The sequence below is a fragment of the Lutra lutra genome, chromosome 15 (genome assembly GCF_902655055.1).
Source record: "Lutra lutra chromosome 15, mLutLut1.2, whole genome shotgun sequence".
Lineage (NCBI taxonomy): Eukaryota > Metazoa > Chordata > Mammalia > Carnivora > Mustelidae > Lutra > Lutra lutra.
In genome coordinates this window covers 11,652,513-11,671,313 of record NC_062292.1, presented here as the reverse complement: position 1 = coordinate 11,671,313, position 18,801 = coordinate 11,652,513, and the positions used below count along the sequence as shown (strand labels likewise).

General features: G+C 48.5%; 1 protein-coding gene across 1 annotated transcript in view; it reads left to right on the top strand.

Moving 5' to 3' along the window:
• LOC125086283 (kinesin-like protein KIF28P) overlaps positions 1-18,801 on the top strand; it is a 48,524-nt gene that overhangs the window by 25,177 nt on the left and 4,546 nt on the right. Inside the window, 11 exon segments of the mRNA XM_047705506.1 lie at positions 1,060-1,284; positions 5,892-6,036; positions 11,150-11,268; positions 11,767-11,874; positions 14,796-15,070; positions 16,268-16,402; positions 17,124-17,205; positions 17,207-17,291; positions 17,533-17,585; positions 17,588-17,641; positions 18,099-18,246. Coding sequence (XP_047561462.1) covers positions 1,060-1,284; positions 5,892-6,036; positions 11,150-11,268; positions 11,767-11,874; positions 14,796-15,070; positions 16,268-16,402; positions 17,124-17,205; positions 17,207-17,291; positions 17,533-17,585; positions 17,588-17,641; positions 18,099-18,246 — 1,429 coding nt within the window.

Genomic DNA, 18,801 nt, shown 5'->3' with positions numbered 1-18,801 from the left:
ACATGGAAGGTCCCGGCACCAAGATCCACCCCCGTCTCTGGGTGCTCATACTTCTACTCCATCCAGATAAATCTACTTAATTTTTTTTCTAATAAGACTTACTCAGTCCTATCTTAGATGTTCCTTCCAACAAGTTGTATGTTAGAGGAAATTTTTCCTAGCTACACCAGAAGTGACCTCCATTTGGATGTCTCCTTATCTCTGGCACCTTATGTTCACTGTCTTATTTGGCTTCCCCGAACTTCAATCTGTGATCTTTCCCTGGCTCTAGGATGAAAAGCCATAGAATATCAGAGTTGGGGAAGATCTCAGAGATAACTTAATTCACCCCCTCCTATTATGAACACTCAGAAAGTAAGAGATTTTCCAAAGTTTTATCAGGTTAGAGGCAGAGCCAGGACTGAGAACCCAGGTCTCAGGGCTCCCAGTCCAGACATCTCTGTACCATGTAACACCACCCCTCTGGGGCCTTTGGCTGTACCACAATCCCACAGTAGAACCTACTTAGCCTTGTTAAAAGTGGGTTTTCTTGAGTGAGAGACAACATGGGCTTTCACCCAAAGCCATGGTCTAGGTGTGACATCTCACCAGTCTCCAATAATAAGATCTAAAGAATCATCCATATTCTCCTAACATTATTCGTTAGCCTAGCTCTGGCTACTGTTCTGTCAAAATTCATTCACTGAGTGCTTCTTCTACATTGGGAACCAGGTCAGGATCTATAAGTAAAAGGCCCTGGTCCCACCCAAAGGGAGTTCACAGGCTTGTTGAAGTGCTTTAGGTACTAGAAAATACTAGAACTGAGTTTTTAAAAAAATTCTGCTTATTACAATAGGTTTTCCCTTATTACAACAGGTTTCCCTTCTGTTGGCCATTCCCCTATTTCTGACTTACCTAAATTATGAGCTTGTGTGGTGCCTACAGAAATTTAACATTTTTTCATTCATGTAGTAAGTTTTTGTTGAGCACTAAATATATTCTAGGCAGAGGCGTAACCATGAAGTAAATAGAAATCCCTATCTTCCTGAAGTTTACTTTATTTATTCTCTTTTTCCACAGATAAGAGACTTGCTGTCTAGAACCAAGAAACCTGGGGGACTAAAAGTGAGGGAAGATCAACAGCTGGGCTTTTATGTGGATGGCCTGAAGTCAGTGCCCTGTGAGAACTATGCACAGATTGAAAGACTGATGGAACAAGGGACAAAAGTAAGGACCACAGCATCGACCAACATGAACGCCAGCAGCAGCCGGTCTCATATGGTTATCACCATTCAGTTCAAGCAGGTGAGACTCATGGGAAGACTGCTGTCCCAGTTTCCCACCAAGCATGGTCCATGGGAAGGGTTCCCAGTGGCATGAAGAGTTGGTGAGAATTATGGAATCCTTTCAGATTTGACCTATGGATTAAGGTGGCTACTTCCAACCATGGGCTATAGGGTCAGAAAGAGAAGTGAGGGACTTTCTCTTTTCCTACCTGCCCATATCCCCATTCTACACAGGTTCCCCAGGATGATGAAGACAAGCTTTCAGATCCATGAGCCTAGAGAACCACCAGATGCTGACCAACCCTTCTGATACTTGGAAGTAGCAAAATAAGGTCTTTGAAACTAGCTAATCCATGTAACTCTCCACTAAGTAGAATTTTTTACAAAACTGATCATATGTTTTTTTCCTCCTTACTTCTTGGTAGATATCAGAGAGTAAACTCTACATCATCACCAGTTTGATTCAGAAATACTTATTTTCAAAGCCTGGGTAAACATTACAGTTAGCTATGATTTCACCACCTCTGTTTCCTAAGCCACAGTCCTAATACATAGATAGAATGGTGATAAATGAAGATTACCCTGTTCTAACCAGGAATAGTGGGAAAATACTGGACTGTATCTCTTTGTTCACCAGCTTTGAAACTTCAGGAAATCACTTACTCATTTTTAGTCTCAGTTTACTATTCTGTAGAATGAGACAAATAGCTATCCTATGGGAGTGCTGGGAAGCCTAGAGAAGTACCTACATTTTAAAGAACTTTGAAGGATAACTGGGAGGATGGTAGAGAGGGCTCTGAGCTCACCTCCTCCCACTGACACACAGAGACCACAACTATACATAATCCAACTAACTCTGGAAACGACCTGAAGACTGGCAGAACAGCTCTTTCACAGCTAAAAACATAATGAGAAGCCCACATTGAGAAGGGTAGGAGGGGCAGAGATCTAGTTGGAAACAAATCCCCAGGCACAGCGACCCTCAAAGAAGAAGGATATCTTAGGCACTAGGTATTTCTTGAGGAGCCAGGGTATCAAGCTTTACATGAGGCAACCCCAGCCCTGGAGACCTGCACCAGAAAGACAAGCCTGATAACATCAGTCTTTGAAAAGTAATGGACTCAACTCTAGGAGAGGTGGAGGGCTATAAGAAACTGAGAGTCCATTCCCAAAGGGCCAGTGCACTATATCATGCACTGTGAGACCCAGCACAGAAGCAGTAGTCTAGGAAGTGCCTGCATTATACATGAAGAAGATTTAGTGACTAATTTTGGGGCATGTGCCAGAAGATCAAGGATGGTAGGAGCTTTCTCAAGGAACAAGAGTACTAGAAGGTACAATTTTTCTTGACCTCCTTCTGCCTAGCTGGTCCATCCTTGAGGAAGCCAATTCTGATACTCTCCACCCACCTTCTTCATACTGTTTGCCCCCCTTCCCATTGTTCCCCTGTGGACACACCCCACCCACCCATGCCTGGAAGGACCTCTCCAAAGATACTCCTTCCTCAAGGAGGAGGGGAGCCAGACTTGGCCACAGCACACCTGTAGCAGCTACAGCCCGGCCTCTCACCAAGCTGTCCTGGGAGTCAGCTTTGCCCATCAGCACACCCACAGTAGGTGCAGCCAGTCACACAGGGGGTACACACAGCCCACACAACAGACATCCCTAAAGCACCTGATTCTGCTGACCGGCAGGGGGTGCAGGGGGTATTGGATTGTGCTGCTTTGTCCCCACAAGATGCCTTCTACACAAGGCACTACTGTCAGGACCAGGAGATATAGTTAACCTACCTAATACACAGAAACAAACGAAGGGTCAGACAGAATCATGAGACAGAAAAATATGTTCCAAACAAAAGAATAGGACAAAACACCAGTAAAAGAATGAAACAAAATGGAAATAAGCAATCTGCCTGATAAAGAGTTCAAAGTGAGACAAGTGCTCTGTAGACTGGAGATGAGAGTGGATGAGCTCAGTGAGAACTTCAACAAAGAAATATAAAAAGAACCAATCAGGGGCACCTGGGTGGCTCAGTGGTTGAGCCTCTGCCTTCGGCTCAGGTCGTGATCTCAGGGTCCTGGGATCGAGCCCCGCATCGGGCTCTCTGTTTGGTGGGGAGCCTGCTTCCCCCTCTCTCTCTCTGCCTGCCTTTCTGAGTACTTGTGATCTCTGTAAAATAAATAAAAATCTTTAAAAAAAAAAGAACCAATCATAGCTGAGTAATACAATAATTGAAATGGAAAAGACACTAGGAGGAATCAACAGCAGAGTGGAGGATGGAGAACAAGAGATCAACGATCTGGAAGACAGGGTAGTTGTCACCCTGCTGAACAGCAAGTATTAAAAAAATAAGTTTTTAAAATGAGCATCAGTTGTGAGACCTCTGGGACAACATCCCACAGGTCATACTAACATTTGCATTATCAGGGTCTCAGAAAGAGAAGAGAGAGAGAAAGAGGAAAAAAATGTATTTGAAGAAATAATACCTGCAAACATCCCTAACCTTGGGGAAAAAAACAAACATCCAGGTCCAGGAAACAGAGAGATCCCCAAACAAGGTAAACCCAAGGGGCTCCATACTAAGACACATAATAATTAAAATGTCAAAAATTAATAACAAATGGAGAATCTAAAGGAAACAATATTAGAAAAGCAAATTGCTGTATACAAGGGAAACCCCATAAGACTATCAGCTGATTTTTCAGCAGAAACTTGGCAGGCCAGAAAGGAATGCCATGAGTAATTCAAAGTGCAGAAAGGGAAAAAACTACAACCAATCTCTACCCATCTAAGTTATGATTCAAAATTGAAGGAGAGATAGTGTTTCCAGGACAGGGGCATGTGGTTAAGCATCTGCATTCAGCTTGGGTCATGATCTCAGGGTCCCGGGATCGAGCCCCATGTCAGACTCCCTGCTCAGCAGGTAGTCTGCTTCTCCCTCTCCCTCTGCAGCTACCCCCTGCTCATGCTTGTTCTCTCTCAAACAAACAAACAAACAAACAAGTTTCCAGGACAAACAAAATTAAAGGAAATCATTACTATTGTACTGGCCTTACAAGAAATGTCAAAGCTACTTCTTTAAGTGGAAAAGAAAAGGCTCTAACAAGAAGAAAACTGTGCAAGGGAAAAAATGTCACTGGCAAAAGCAAACATATAATAAAGGTGATAAGTCCATCATTTCTAAAGCTAGTATGAAGGTTACAAGGCAAAGGTAGTAACATTAATTATATAAAGCGAAAATCAGTTAAGGGATACATAACATAAAAAAATTTAAAATGTGTCACCATATAGATAAGTCATGCAGGGGGAGGAAAAATGTAGAGCTTTTCAAATGTCTTTGAACTTCAGCAATCATCAACTTAATACAGACTGTTATTTACATTGAAAGTTACATGTATACCTCATGGTGACCAAAACTTCTAAGATACACAAAAAAAGTAAAGAGAAAGGAATCCAAGCATAGCACTAAAGAAAATTATCAAATCACAAAGGAAGAGAGCAATAGAAGAACAAAACAGAGAGAAAGCAGTTAACAAAATAGCAAGAGATACATACCCATCAATAATTACCTTAAATGTAAATGGACTATATGGTCCAATCAAAAGTCACGGGGTGACAGAATGGATTAAAAAAACAACAACAGGGGCACCTGGGTGGCTCAGTGGGTTGAGGCCTCTGCCTTCAGCTCAGGTCATGATCTCAGGGTACTGGGATCGAGCCCCACATCAGGCTCTCTGCTCAGCAGGGAGTCTGCTTCCTTCTCTCTCTCTGCCTGCCTCTCTGCCTACTTGTGATCTCTGTCTGTCAAATAAATAAAAATCTTTAAAAAAAAAAAAAAAACCTGCCACAGGGAGGGACAGCAGCACCTCACAGAGCCTGGGCCTTCCGTCTCCGCCCCATGCCTCAGCCGGAGTCCCCAGCACCACAGGGACCCTCCCCAGCCTCCCTGTGACCCAATCCCCTCTTCAACCCATTCCTCACACCATAGCCACAGAGAACCTTCTAGACAAGCTATTGGACCACGCCATCCTGGAAATCCTCAGTGACCACACTTTCGGACACCTGTGTGAGCCGCCCCATCTCCCCGCCTCCTCCAGTCTCACTGCTCTGCACGAAGGTCACGCTGACCTTCTCTTGATTCTTTGGAACATCCCAGGCTCTGTTTGACAGCAGCCTTCCCTGCCTTGCTGAAACTTACCGCCCCTGACCTCTTAGCTTAAATAGTGCACCTTGGGAGAGGACCGCTCTGATCCCTGGTACATGGTAGGTCCCCTCGCCCTTCTGCAGAAGCACCCCCTTTCATTCAAGCCTCTGTCTCAGGCTGTTACACTATTCATCTGTAAAGTCCTAGAGGGGAGGACCCAGCTCTGTTTGGTCCCCACTGGGATCCCCGGGTCAGAGCTGGGTGTGGGATACAGAAGTAATAAATGAAAGCACGCACACAAACCGAGACCCCAACCTCTTCCTCCTCGTTCATGGGTCTCTTCCCTCTCTGCAGAACTTGTGAAGGTCTTGTGATTTAACACAGCCAGACTGGGCTTGGGGCCTTGGCTTCCCCTGGAGCAGGCTGATCCCGCACCCCTGGTCTCCACCCTTCTCCCCCTGAGCCACCTGTCTCCTCCCCAGGACCGCCTTATCTTGGGATCCAACAGCGCCTACCTCTACATTGGGTTTCCTTCGGAGCGAGGCAGTGAAGACTTGAGCAGGTTTGACTATGACTTCTTCCAGCTGGAGAGAGCGGCTGCAGAGGGAGTGAGTGTGGACAAGCTCGGTGAGCAACCCCCGGCCCTGCCTTCTAGCATCTTCCATGCACTGATCGGAAAGCAACTGCTTTCACTATGCGCTCTCCTGCCTCACTTAAGAAAATAATCATTTACTGTTTCAAAGTGCAATGTTTGGAACGTTCAAATAGAATTTCCATATATGTGCAGAAAGAGGGCATGTCTAATATTTAATTCGTTAAACTGCTTCTTTAATAAATGGAGTAGGGAGGAGACGGGTATATCCCGCTGGCCCTTGAACAACATGAGTTTGAAAGGCATGGGCCCACTTACATGTGGATTTTTTTTTTTTTAATGCAGCATAGTTCTGTAAATGTACTTTCCTCTTCCTTAGGATTTTCTTCTCTCTAGCATACTTTATTGTAAGAACACAGGATTGTTGTAAGAATACATAGAACAGACAAAATACATGTTAATCAACTGCTCACTGCTGAGTCTTCTGGCCAAAAATAGGCTACTAGTAGGTACGTTTTGGGGGGGGTCAAAAGTTAAGTGGATTTTTTACTCTAAAGGGGGGTCAGAGCCCCAATCAATAGTTCAGTGAGTGGACACTGGGACATCCCCCTAGGGGACCAGAATCTCTACACAAGGCTCTGCTAGGACATTTAAAGGACAGTCATTCCTTTAGCCTTATTTCCGCGTTCCAGAGGTTTTTCTCCAGTTTCCCCTGCTTTCCCACAGGTGCTGTGTGGCTCTCAGACAGAATTCCCACTGCCTTGTGGCCAGTCCACCTGTCTTCAGTGGCTGGATGTGCTCTGCCCCCCCTACCCTGGAGCCTCTTGCCTCAGCAGGGAAACTGTGTGGGAGATTCTCAATTTTGAAGCAATTTCTCGAGACATACAGAAAAGTTTCAAGAGTTGTGTGTAGGACTCTCATACACCCCTGAGCTCCTGTGTCAAAATTAACTACACTTGCTTTATCATATATCTGTGTATGTGTGTATATACGTAAATAAGTGTGTGTGTGTGTGTATATATATATATATATATATATAATCTTTAAATGTATATATAGATATATGTTTTTTTCCAAATAATTTGAGATTAAGTTGCATTATGGACTTGACACATGTTTAACTGTTTGTGTCAATAATGTCCTTTATAACAAAAATAAGTTCAAGTCCAACATGTAAGACCACATTCAGTGGTCATGTCTCTCTAGTCTCCTTAAACCTCGTAAAGGTCTTTGTCTTTGATGATCTTGACATTTTTAAAGAGTAAAGACCTGGGGCACCTGAGTGGCTCAGTGGGTTAAGCCTCTGCCTTCAGCTCGGGTCATGATCTCAGGGTCCTGGGATCGAGCCCCACATCAGGCTCTCTGCTCAGCAGTGAGCCTGCTTCCTCCTCTCTCTGCCTGCCTCTCTGCCTACTTGTGATCTCTCTCTCTCTCTGTCAAATAAATAAATAAAAACCTTTAAAAAAAAAAAGAGTAAAGACCTGTTATTTCGTATAATGCTCCTTAATTCATCTTTTTGGTGGCTGTCCAGTTTCTCCACTGTGAAGTTACTACCTTTTTTATTAATATGAGAAGAGGCTTTGATATGTAGACACCCTACACCTTGTCATACCTTCCTCCACTAGTTTTATTGTCCTTTGATCATTCTTGCTCAGATTATGATGATGATTTTTGTCAAATGGTGCATCTCTAGCTCCACACTTTCTTCTCCATTTATTTGAAAAAATTCTGCCACAGTCTCTCTTTGTTTATTCACTCATCTATGTCAATATGAACTCACAGAATCTAGTTTTACGCAATGGGTTTTAATCTGTTGCTTTCAGGGTCTATTTTGATGAGCAAACCATCCTAGATATGGCCCTAAGTGGATTTCCATGTCTTCGTGACATGTCCCCATCCTTCTTTGAATACTAAAAATAGCCTCCTTTCTGGCAGAAGAACACATTCCAGGTTCATCTGCAGACTCTCAGTCCCAGCATCCTGACTCCTTCTGGTTGAGAATAGCATTTATAAATCAAGATCTGGGGCCAGGTGTGCAGACCGCTGTATCGATAAATGAATATATCTCTATGGACAGACAGATGTACATCTCCCTCAGACATACAGATAGCTTGGTCTATACCCATAAAACCATGAGTTCCTAGTGATGAATTCAATCTTCAAAGCCCCAGGGGTTAGTCTAGTTTTCCCTTGGTGCAGAAAACTTCTAATATAATATTTATGTCCCATTTTTCTCTATCTGTCCTCTGGATTCTATCCCCTGGAGCAGAGAGAGAGGGAGAAGCAGACTCCACAATGAGCAGGGAGCTCCACACAGGGCTCGATCTCAGCACCCTGAGATCATGACCAGAGCCAAAGGCAGATGCTTAACTAACTGAGCCACCCAGACACACCACCACCCCAGCACCTTCTTAAGCATTTGTCCCTGCAGAGTCCCTTCCCCTGCACCATCAAATGCTCTCTGTGGGTCATTCCCATCACACAAACATGCTCCACTATCTTCCACCATAAAAATAAACAAAACCCTACCTTGACCCACATCCCCCTTTAGCTACCGCCATATTGTTTTTTGTTCCCTTCGATAGAAAACTAGTCAGCTATTTCCACTTTCTCATCTCCCATGCATGCCCTGGCCTCCTCCAGGCTGGCCTCCATCCCGACCAGTCCTAGACACTGTGTCCTCTGTGTTCTAGATCTGTAGGCACCTGTCCACACCCATCTCACTGTGGTCTTGGCAATGTTTTACACCATTGAGTACGCTCTCCTGTGAACTATTTTCCTCTTGGAACAATATGCCCTCTTCGTTTCCTTCCAGGCTGGTTCTCCCACATCCCCTTTCCTGGCTCCCCCTCGTCTGAGCCATGTTGTGCTTGGACCTTGGGACTCTTCTCCAGATGGGTGCTCCCCAGGTCCTCATCCCGCCTCTAGCAGTGCTCAGCACCATCTTATGGAAATGACCCTCAGCAGCTCTGCTCCTTGCTATCTACTCGCTCTTTCCTTGGTATCTTCATCCAGCTGCCTTCTCAATACCACCACCTGCATGTCCCACGGACGTCTCAACCACTCACTGCACCTTATTTTCATACCCAGGATTTAACACATTGCAAATTGCTCAAGCCCCAAACCTAGGCCTCCTCCCTTCCCTCACTTCCCCAAAGTCTACCTTTCTTCCATCTGTTTGCGCTACCATTTCTTTGGGAGCTACCGACTTCTCTTGCCTGTTACTCTCAGGCTGAAAAATATTCATCAACTTCTCAGTGTAAGAATAAAATCCAAACTCCTTACCATGGCTTTGAAGGCCTTATATAGTCCACCACAACCTTATCTCAGACCACTCTCTCGTTACCTGGCTTTGAAACTCCCTGGTCTCTTTGCTGCTACCTGGAGGACACCCCAAGCCCTGTTCTGCCTCAGGGCCTTTGCACTTGTTTTGTTTTTCCTTGCTGCTTTGGCTCATTCTCAGCTTTCAACTCAGCTGAAATCTTACCTTTCAGATAGATCTTCCCCCTTTCTTGGTCTCATCTAGTTACTCTCTAACGTAACTCTATCTCCTTCCTAATATTTATCACATTTAAATTTTTACTTACTGCTTTACTTATCTATATATCCGTGTGAGACTCTCAGCTCTAACTGGGATTTTTTTCTCTTGTTCATCCATTCATTTGTATCTTCCTTCATTCAATAAATATTAGCTGAGCTCCTACTATGTGCTAGATGTGCTTCTTAGTCTTGGGGATCCTGTCCTGCTAGAGAAAACCCAGCCCTGGGTTTCTGAATAAGATATTCCTTCTGCTCCCAACCTGCCTGCCACTCCCCAGCAATAATCTGGGATTCCGCGAAGTCAAGAGCATTCGAAGCTCTGATGGTGTCCTTCCTTGTGTCAGGGAGGCTCCAGAGCACCTTCCGGTCTCCCACACCCAGGCCTGGGGTGGCTTTGCTCAGGGCTCTCCTGGAGCCTGGGCAAACTGGCCCTCCACGGAGGGCTTTGTGCTACGCTGGGCCCCCAGGCGGAGGAGCAGCTCATACATGCCAGGCCGACCCTTTCCTAGAGCACACAAGCTTGCCTGAAAACCACGGATGGGGGGCATAAAAGATGCACCGACATGCATGTCGGTCTCTCCCTTTTCCCTAAGCCAGAGTATATGCCTCTGAATTTTAGCAGAATAAACAGATGTGAGATTCACCTCCTTATCCTTTGCTGCTGCAGTTTCTGACCCGAGTGGACAAGGCTCTGGAGTACCAAGCCACGGACTCCGTTTACCCATGCCCACCTGCCTCCCCAGCCCAGGGCCAGAGGCGCAAGGAGGGGTGACAAGCCCCAGCCCCCAGTGGGAAGCACTCGGCCTCTGTGAAGGCTCTGGGTCCTCAACAAGGCAGCCTGGGGACAGTTCTGGGGAGGCAGACCTCAAGGCCGCCGCGGGCCACGGTGTGGACCCGTGGGCAGGAAATCCCTAAAGAGCTGAGAGTCGCTGACACAAGGCAGCGTCAGCCTGGGTGAGGCAGGGGGACCGGCCATGCCCCCATCTCCAGCACCCCCGGCTGCAAGCCGCCCACGGAATGGAAGTAAGAACAGGTTACCTGTCGGGCCAGCTGCAGCTTCAAGAGGAATCCCCAGACCTTCACGGGGCCAACCCCGCTTTATGCTCCCTACCTGCCTCCTGGAACAATCTGAAGCCACTTTGGTCAAGGACCCTGAGACCACGAATGGGAACCAGAGGCGGGGAGATTCCTGTGGGATGCCCCCGAGATTCACGGGTTGAGATGAGTCGGCATTTAAGAGAGTCAGGTGGTGGTTCTTCTCCACACTTGGTTTTGTTTTGTTTTTAAAGATTTTATTTATTTGAGAGAGAAAGAGAGAGTGTATATGAGTGAGGGGAGGGGCAGAGGGAGAAGCAAACTCCCCGCTGAGCAGGGAGCCCGACGCAGGACTTGATCCCAGGACCCTGAGACCATGACCTGAGCCGAAGGCAGACACTTCACCAACTGAGCCACCCAGGTGTCCCTGGTTTTGGTTTTTGTTTTTTTAAATTACATGCTTGTAATTTTAAAATGCAGACATTTGATGAACAATCAAATGAATGAGGAGCATATGAATTCCCTCGTGGCTGACAAGTGTCCCGCACTCAGGAGCACATGCCGTCCTCCTAGGGGCCGCGAGCCGCGGGGACGGGAACGCAGACCCCAGCGCGCTGGCTGTGTTCCAGGACTTCGTCAAACTGATGCCGCTGGTGGCGGAAGCGAATCAAATGGGCGAAGAGCTGGAGAAGGTAAGAGCTGGAGGACGGTCCAGCAACCGGTCCAGGAAGGGCCCCGGAGAACAGGGTCCACGGCCCCTCGCACCACCGCCACGGCCGGTTCCATGGTGTGGATGGGGACACGGTGGCCTGGAGAGGTCAGGACCCGGGACCCCACCATGAGCCAGTGTCAGAACCAGTCCCAGCTGCTAACGCCATTCCTTCCACCTCTGGCCACCGAGGCCGCCACAGCCACCAGGGCCCCAGAACTCAGGACCACAGACCAATGCCTGCCCGCCAAACCACCCCATCCCAGATTGCCCTCCAGTTGGGGTTTCTCTGGGTCTGGCATCCCGAAGCTTTCTATGCCAGAGAGGACCTACATGGGGGTTGGCTCCCTGGTGACACAGGACCCCAGTCCTCAGGAAACTTGCAAGAGACTCACTTCGGGAGGGTCAGAAAAAGGGAGAGACAGGGCAGGGATGGTGCGGAAACGCAGAGTGACTCAGGGCAAAGTGTTTCTCTTACTAGGGACTCAGAATGGAACTGAAGGTGAAGAATTTAGCGTCTTCAGACTCCAGGGGCTACGAACTACAGAAAGAGGTCATGGTGAAGGTGACACACCAAAGGACTCATGAGGTGAGCACGCCTCTGGGGACGGGGTTTTGGAGGTACTTTCCCAGGGACAGAGGTCAATTCGACCCCTACAGCCTGTGGAGACCCAGAGAAGGGACACCACATGTTCTGAGTGTGAGATGGGACTCTGCAGAGGATCCCTCCTCTGTGGTTCCCTCCTGGGCCTCTCCCACACGGCATCAAGTCCTGATACTGTCCCAACCACCAGCACTGAGCACTTCCTGTTGAATAGTTTTTCAATTTTTAATTTATTTGAGAAAGAGAGAGAGAGCACAAGCAAGGGGAAGGGCAGAGGGAGAGGGAGACGCAGACTCCCCGCTGAACAGAGAGACTGATGTGGGACTTGATCCCAGGACCCAAAGATCCTCATCTGAGCCGAAGGCAGATGCTTAACTGACTGAGCCACACAAGAGCCCTATTTTTAACATGACTTGAAATCTTGAGTACCAGAAGGGAGCCCGAGAGTTTAGCCAGCTGATGGTCATGTCTGTGTGTGAGCGAGTGAGACAGAGTGAGAGAAAGAGAGAGACAGAGAGGTGTGTCCATCTGGAGAAGTGAGAAAATCTGCATGCTGGTTAAGATTCCAGAAAAGGCCTGGCTGATCCTTTCCCATGGTTGCCTTTGCTCACTGCCAGGAGGGTCCCCTTCAGGTACCTAAGACCCTTGCCTTTCTCTCTGCCCAACAGAAAAGACTGGGGTGCTCCGTTGGTGTCCATTACGTATTTCTGCCCTCGGAGCAACCCCGGGACCTCTGGCCCCAGCCCAACGCACTCTCCTCAGCCTGTCTCTCTAGACGAACCCCGAATGCTCCAGGGATGTCTGGATGGGCAGACAGACTTAGCAAACGTGTCACTGGCAGAAGGGACCAGCCATCACTGGGTGATCTGCTCTACCAAGCAATGAGCTTGTCCTTCTCTGAGTCTCATCCTTCTGCTCATTCCCCCAAAGTTGTCAAAATCTTCTTAAAATTGTGTAATGTCACAGGAAAAGAGTTATAAATGGATACTCAGGGCCTATGACTGTTTCCTGCTGGGCACCAGGGTCACAGAGTCTCAGCTCGACAGGGCCCAGGGAGCCAACCTGAGCAAGGCCAGACTGGAGCTGAACTTTTTTTTTTTTTAAAGATTTTATTCCTTTATTTGACAGACAGAGATCACAAGTAGGCAGAGAGGCAACCAGTGAGAGAGGAGGAAGCAGACTCCCCGCAGAGCAGAGATCCTGATGCGGGGCTCCATCCCAGGACCCCGAGATCATGACCTGAGCCAAAGGCAGAGGCTTCAACCCACTGAGCCACCCAGGCCAGAGTCTGAACTTCTGAGACATTTTTTGTTCTTTTCTGTCTCTACCTCTGACCAATACTGCGGTGGCCTCCTCTGTACCCCCTGGGGTGAGGAGAGAAGGGAGACATGTCCCTGTCCCTTCGCATCACAAATCTCACAGCTCTGGAGGCTGGAAGCCCGAGATCGTGGCACAGGCGGATCTGGTATCTGGCGAAGGATGGCTTCACGGGTCAGAGCAGACACCTTCTCGCTGGGTCCTCACGTGGCATTTGGGGCCTGGGAGGGCTCTGGGGCCTGCTTCGTCAGGTGCTGATTCCATTCGTGAGGGGCCCACCCTCCTGGGCCAGTTGCCTCCCACAGGCTCCGCTTCCTCATCCTATCACACCCGGACTTGGGTTTCAATGTATGGATGTGGGGGGACCTAACACTCAGTCCAGAGCAGCAGGTTGGACGCCAGCCCCTCGCACACCCCCAGTGTAGCTCTCGGGGGTCCAACGCAGGGGCTGGCCAGGGCCATGGGGGGAGAGGGAAGTCTCCACTGGAAAGGCCAGCTGCACTCACTTTTCAGGAGCTCCCAGGCAAAAGCTTCCAGCCAGGGAGTCTGTGTCCACGGTCACCCCCACTAGTCCTGTAGAGCCTCGCTGATGCTCGGAGGGTGGGGCTGTTCCTCACTGCACTCGAGGCAGACAAGAAAAGAAAGAAATCTTTTAGGGTCTGGAAGATGTTCTTTCTTTTGAAGACACATTACACTCAGAGAACAATGTGTCTGTTGAGTTGTTTCCAAGTTGCTCAGACAAGGAGTTGCTCGGTTTACCCGGTAACCACTTCTGATGGGACGTTTATGGTCCAGAACATTCCATCTCACTTGCATGCCCCCTCCCCGTTCTGCATCTTATGCTTCTGTCCTCTCAGCAGCCGTGTCCCTCACCCAGTGAGGAGATAGACAGTGGCAGGTTCTCTCAGGGGCATGAGCTCACACGTCTATCACCTTATTATTCTGTAGCCCAGATGCCCAGCCCAGGCCTCCCTGCATGAAAACCAAGGCGCTGGCGGAGCTATTTTGCTTTCTGGAGGCTTGAGGACAATCTGTTTCCTTCCTTCTTCAAGCTTCTAGAGGCCCCTCCTTTCCCAGGCTCATGGCCATCATGTTCCATTTCTAAAGTCAGCCAGGTGGCAGCTCCCTGACCCAGCTCCAGCCACCGTCTCTCCAACCGCGTCTTCTGCCTCCTCCTTCCACATTTAAGGTCCATGTGATTACACAGGGCCCACGTGGATAGCCCAAGCGAATCTCCCTATTTGAAGGTCAGCTGATAAATAAACTCGACTCCCCCTGCAATGACTTCCCTTTGCCACATGAGGTAACACACGGGCAGGTTCCCGAGACTGGGATGCGGACATCCTGGAGGGCCATTCTTCTGCGAACCACGAGCCTCAAACCTCCATTTCTCCTGGGAGGGCCTGTCGCCTCCACTCTTGGTCATCTCCTCGGAGTCGTTCAGTTCCAGCAACTCAAGGATGAAGTGACGGGTCAGGAATGAATGTGGACAAAGTTTGTGGAGAGCGTGTATGGTCCTGGGTACCCCAAGCGCAGGCCACGTGAGGGAGGTGAAGTCAGACACCGTTGACTCATCCATGTGTTTCCAGGTGTGGATCTGGTCGAAAGCCAAGTTTATCAATAGGAAATTCCTAATGGAGGAACTTTACCAGCGCTTCCTGGAGGGGGAAGACAGCCACGTGGCTCAGGAAGATGACCCTTTCTGGGATCCCGTCGAGGCCGTGCACCTGGGCTCGGCTCACGTGTGGCTCCAGCCCCTCGCCTACTGCATGAAGCTCGAGGAGCAGGTGGAGTTCCTCAACTGCGACGGGATGGAGGAGGCTGTGCTGCACATCCACGTGACGCCCTGCTTCCCGGGGGGACAGTGGGTGTCTCCTTCTTCCCTGGTCCTGGGTGTGCCCAGCAGAGAGCTCGCAGCATGCCTGAGCTCTCCCGGGAGGTGGTCAGCTCGGTGCCCTGAGGAGCTCACTCAGCCATGACTTGGCCAAGCCAAATCTAATTGGATTTTTGCCATGGCGGTCAAATCGGCTGACCTGGAATTTTCCAGAGCCTGGTGAGGAGGCCCTAGAGCCAGAAGGGAAAGCTGGTTTTCCAGCTCATCCCTTCTCCATCCAGGGTATAGGATCCAATCATTTTTTTGTTCGTTTTCTCAAGGTAGACACTGAGGTGCCTTTGTTCCCTAGCCTGGCCTCATTCTCGGTGGTTATTCGACCTACTGTGGGGACAGGCTTTGCTTTAACTCTGCTGTATTGTCTCTCCGCCTCTCTCTGGGGAGCCTCCTCTCTTTCTCTCTTCAGGCCAGAGGCAGTCCAGACAGTTTTCACAAAATCCCAAGTCTCTTAGCAATCCTAAGAGGCGAGGGGGGCAGGCAGGGGCTCTGTTCTGGGAGCTCGGTCCCCTTGGGCACCCATGGCAGCCTTTTTGTCTTTCTGAAGAGGCAACAGGCTCTGGAAGGGGGCGAGAGGACTGCAAGGTCCTGTGACCCAGGCACCGAGCTGACCATCGACTGTCTTTCTTGCGACTCTATGACACTTTCTGGTCTCTGGGCTACCTCGGGCTTCTAGGCTGCTGGATGGTTCTGGGCTGCTGGGTTGCTCTCACGGCAAGTTAATAAAGCAGGATTCTAGTATCTAGACTCTTGGTGGGAGAAATGGCCCTTGTTGGAAAGCAGTCCAAATTTGCAAACTTGTTGGCCTGGAGTTGGCTCTGGACTGTGAAGAGTCCACCAAGGAAAGTGGCACCTTGAGAGGCTACCTCTGGGTGACCAGATGACTTTCCCTGGGTCGCAGCCCCTTTCTCCCAGTGGGAACCTACCTAGGTCTCCAGGGTTAGTGCATTTATTGCATGAAGTGGATACAGTGCTGTCTCCTCCTCAAGAAGGCTGTGAACTCCTTGAGTGTCTCTTGAATGAACAAATTCCACAGCTGGTATCATCCCCCGTCTTTTCTTCAGAGACATGGGCCATCTCTTGAGGAGTCTCAGTGGTCCCCTTTGACCACACAATCCTAACAGGTTGGGCCCCGGCTAACCTGTGGTCCATGTTCTCCTTCTCTGTTTGCAGAGCACGTGGTGACGAGGATGTGGTTATGGACCCTTTGGAGCTGCTGGGCAAGAGGATGGATTTCCAGATTGGCCTCGTGCGGTGTCTCGGCATCAAGTGGCTCAAGGAGGGCGCGGAGCGGGGCGTCCAGATGGGGTACCGGCCTGCCCCGCAGAGCCGTGTGCGCACACTACCCCCTCATGGGCCCTGGTGGGAGGGAGTCTTGCCTAAAGGGTCAAATACAAGTGTACCATGAAATTTTCTTCAGTTTCTCCTTGCCCAGCCCCAGCATGAGTATTTGCTCGTCTGTTTAGTGGAAGCCCCATTTCCTTCAAGGTTGTTGGACAGTAAGCCACGTGTGCTGAGAAGAGTGACTGAAGCAGGAGTCACAATTTTGTCTGAAAGACTATCCAGTAAAGCTGTTTTATCTATATGGGATAGTCCAGGTTTGGTTTTTTGTTTTGTTTTGTTTTTATTTTTGTTTTTTTGAGTTGGAAACAAAAGGACTGTATTGCAATATGCCAGAACACCAGATAGGCTTAATTAGGCTGAAAGGATTTTAAGTGATCAAGGGAAGCTTTGAAGGACAAAAACAAAACCACCACCTCACATGGAAAATGAACATTTTTATATTATAAGTAGAAAGTATTTATCGAAGTATTTATCCATTTCCTTTTTGTTAGACACGTAATGCCCTCCATGTAGCGGTACTTCTCATGGTAAGTAGTTGAGACGTTGGGGGCGGCACTCGTGACAGGCAGTTACTGGTCATCTTGGATCAACTGACCGATCCAGACCATCATTTTTGGGCTCATGTGATCCTTTTCTTTAGAAATGTATCCCTTCTGGTTTTAAATGGTGTTTTCTGTGCTTTCAGGTACAGAATTTATGATCTTTCAAGCACTTTCTATACCAAGCCTGTATGGAAAACTGTGAATCCCCAAATAGAAGAGACTGTCCCAATTTACAGCCTTAAATGCATCTCAGGAGTTTCTGAACTATTTACAAACAAATGCTCTCATTGTCGAATTATGGGGTCTTCAAGGTACCCCGTTTACTTCCTCTTTGGCGTGATACAGCCTTCCATCAGCTATCACGTGTTTCTGGGGCTACTGAGGGACGGAGAGAGAGGGTGGGAGTCAGGGTCTTAACAGCTAAGAGCCATCTTCTCCTGGGTCCCTGGGCTCTAGTTCACAGGTGATTATACAGTTTAAATCTCTTTGCGTGACACTGGGGACCGACAGCGGGGAGTTTCTTTGCTTGACAATATCTTCCCCACATTGCAGAAGGCTGTGCCCAACTGAACTCCTCTCAGCCAGATGTCATGGTCACAAGTGAAGTGTCCACATCATGGTGGACACCAAGAAAATTTCCACAATGATGGATAGAAGCCAGGTGTGCACATTTAGGTGGCATCAGATAGACAAAGCAGATGACAAAGAAATCCCAGGGGACAGCTGTTGAGGGATCATCAGAGTTCCTTCCACTTAACAAGTGTTTTCTTGATTTCCTTCTGTGTTTGAGGGTCTTAAACCCTGCTCACCACCACCCCCGCCACCATCTAGTTGTCCCCTGGTAGTAAAAATTGCCAGTCCCGGGGCGCCTGGGTGGCTCAGTGGGTTAAGCCGCTGCCTTCGGCTCAGGTCATGATCCCAGGTCCTGGGATCGAGCCCCACATCGGGCTCTCTGCTCAGCAGGGAGCCTGCTTCCTCCTCTCTCTCTGCCTGCCTCTCTGCTTACATGCGATTTCTGTCAAATAAATAAATAAAATCTTTAAAAAAAAAAAAAATTGCCAGTCCCAAAAGGTATGCAAATAATCCAGCCAAAGGCTAAATGGACATGTTTTTTGTAGACCACCTCAAATCAGATATCAGAACTTTATATGAAGTTGCTCAAGTTAGAACAGGAGACAGAACTGCTCAGAAACGTTAACAGAGCCTTGAGAGAGGAAAATGTGCTGCTCAAACACTCACTCGAGAAAGCTGCTTCTGCCAAACCAGGTAAGAGACGACCCAAGTCCTGGCTGTTTACTTTCTAAACCTCTACATCCGAGAGGTGTGTTTGTATTTCTAAGAAATTCACTTAAAAAAAAAAAAAAGATTGTATTTATTTATTTGTCAGAGAGAGAGGGAAAGAGCACAAGTAGGCAGAGCAGCAGGCAGAGGCAGGGGAGAAGCAGACTCCTCACCGAGCAGGGAGCCCAATGTGGGGCTCGATCCCAGGACCCTGAGGTCATGACCTGAGCTAAAGGCAGAGGCTTAACTTACCCAGCCACCAGGTGCTCCTCTAAGAAATTTGCTCTTTAATGAGTTGAACTAGATCTTGTTTCATTAAAGAATGCAGAACTGGGAACCTGGGTGGCTCAGTGGATTGAAGCCTCTGCCTTTGGCTCGGGTCATGATCCTGGGGTCCTGGGATCGAGCCCCACGTCGTGTTTTCTGCTCAGCGGCGAGCCTGCTTCCCCGCTCTCACTCTGCCTGCCTCTCTGCCTACTTGTGATCTCTCTCTGTCAAATAAATAAATAAAATCTTAAAAAAAAAATGCAGAACATCCCC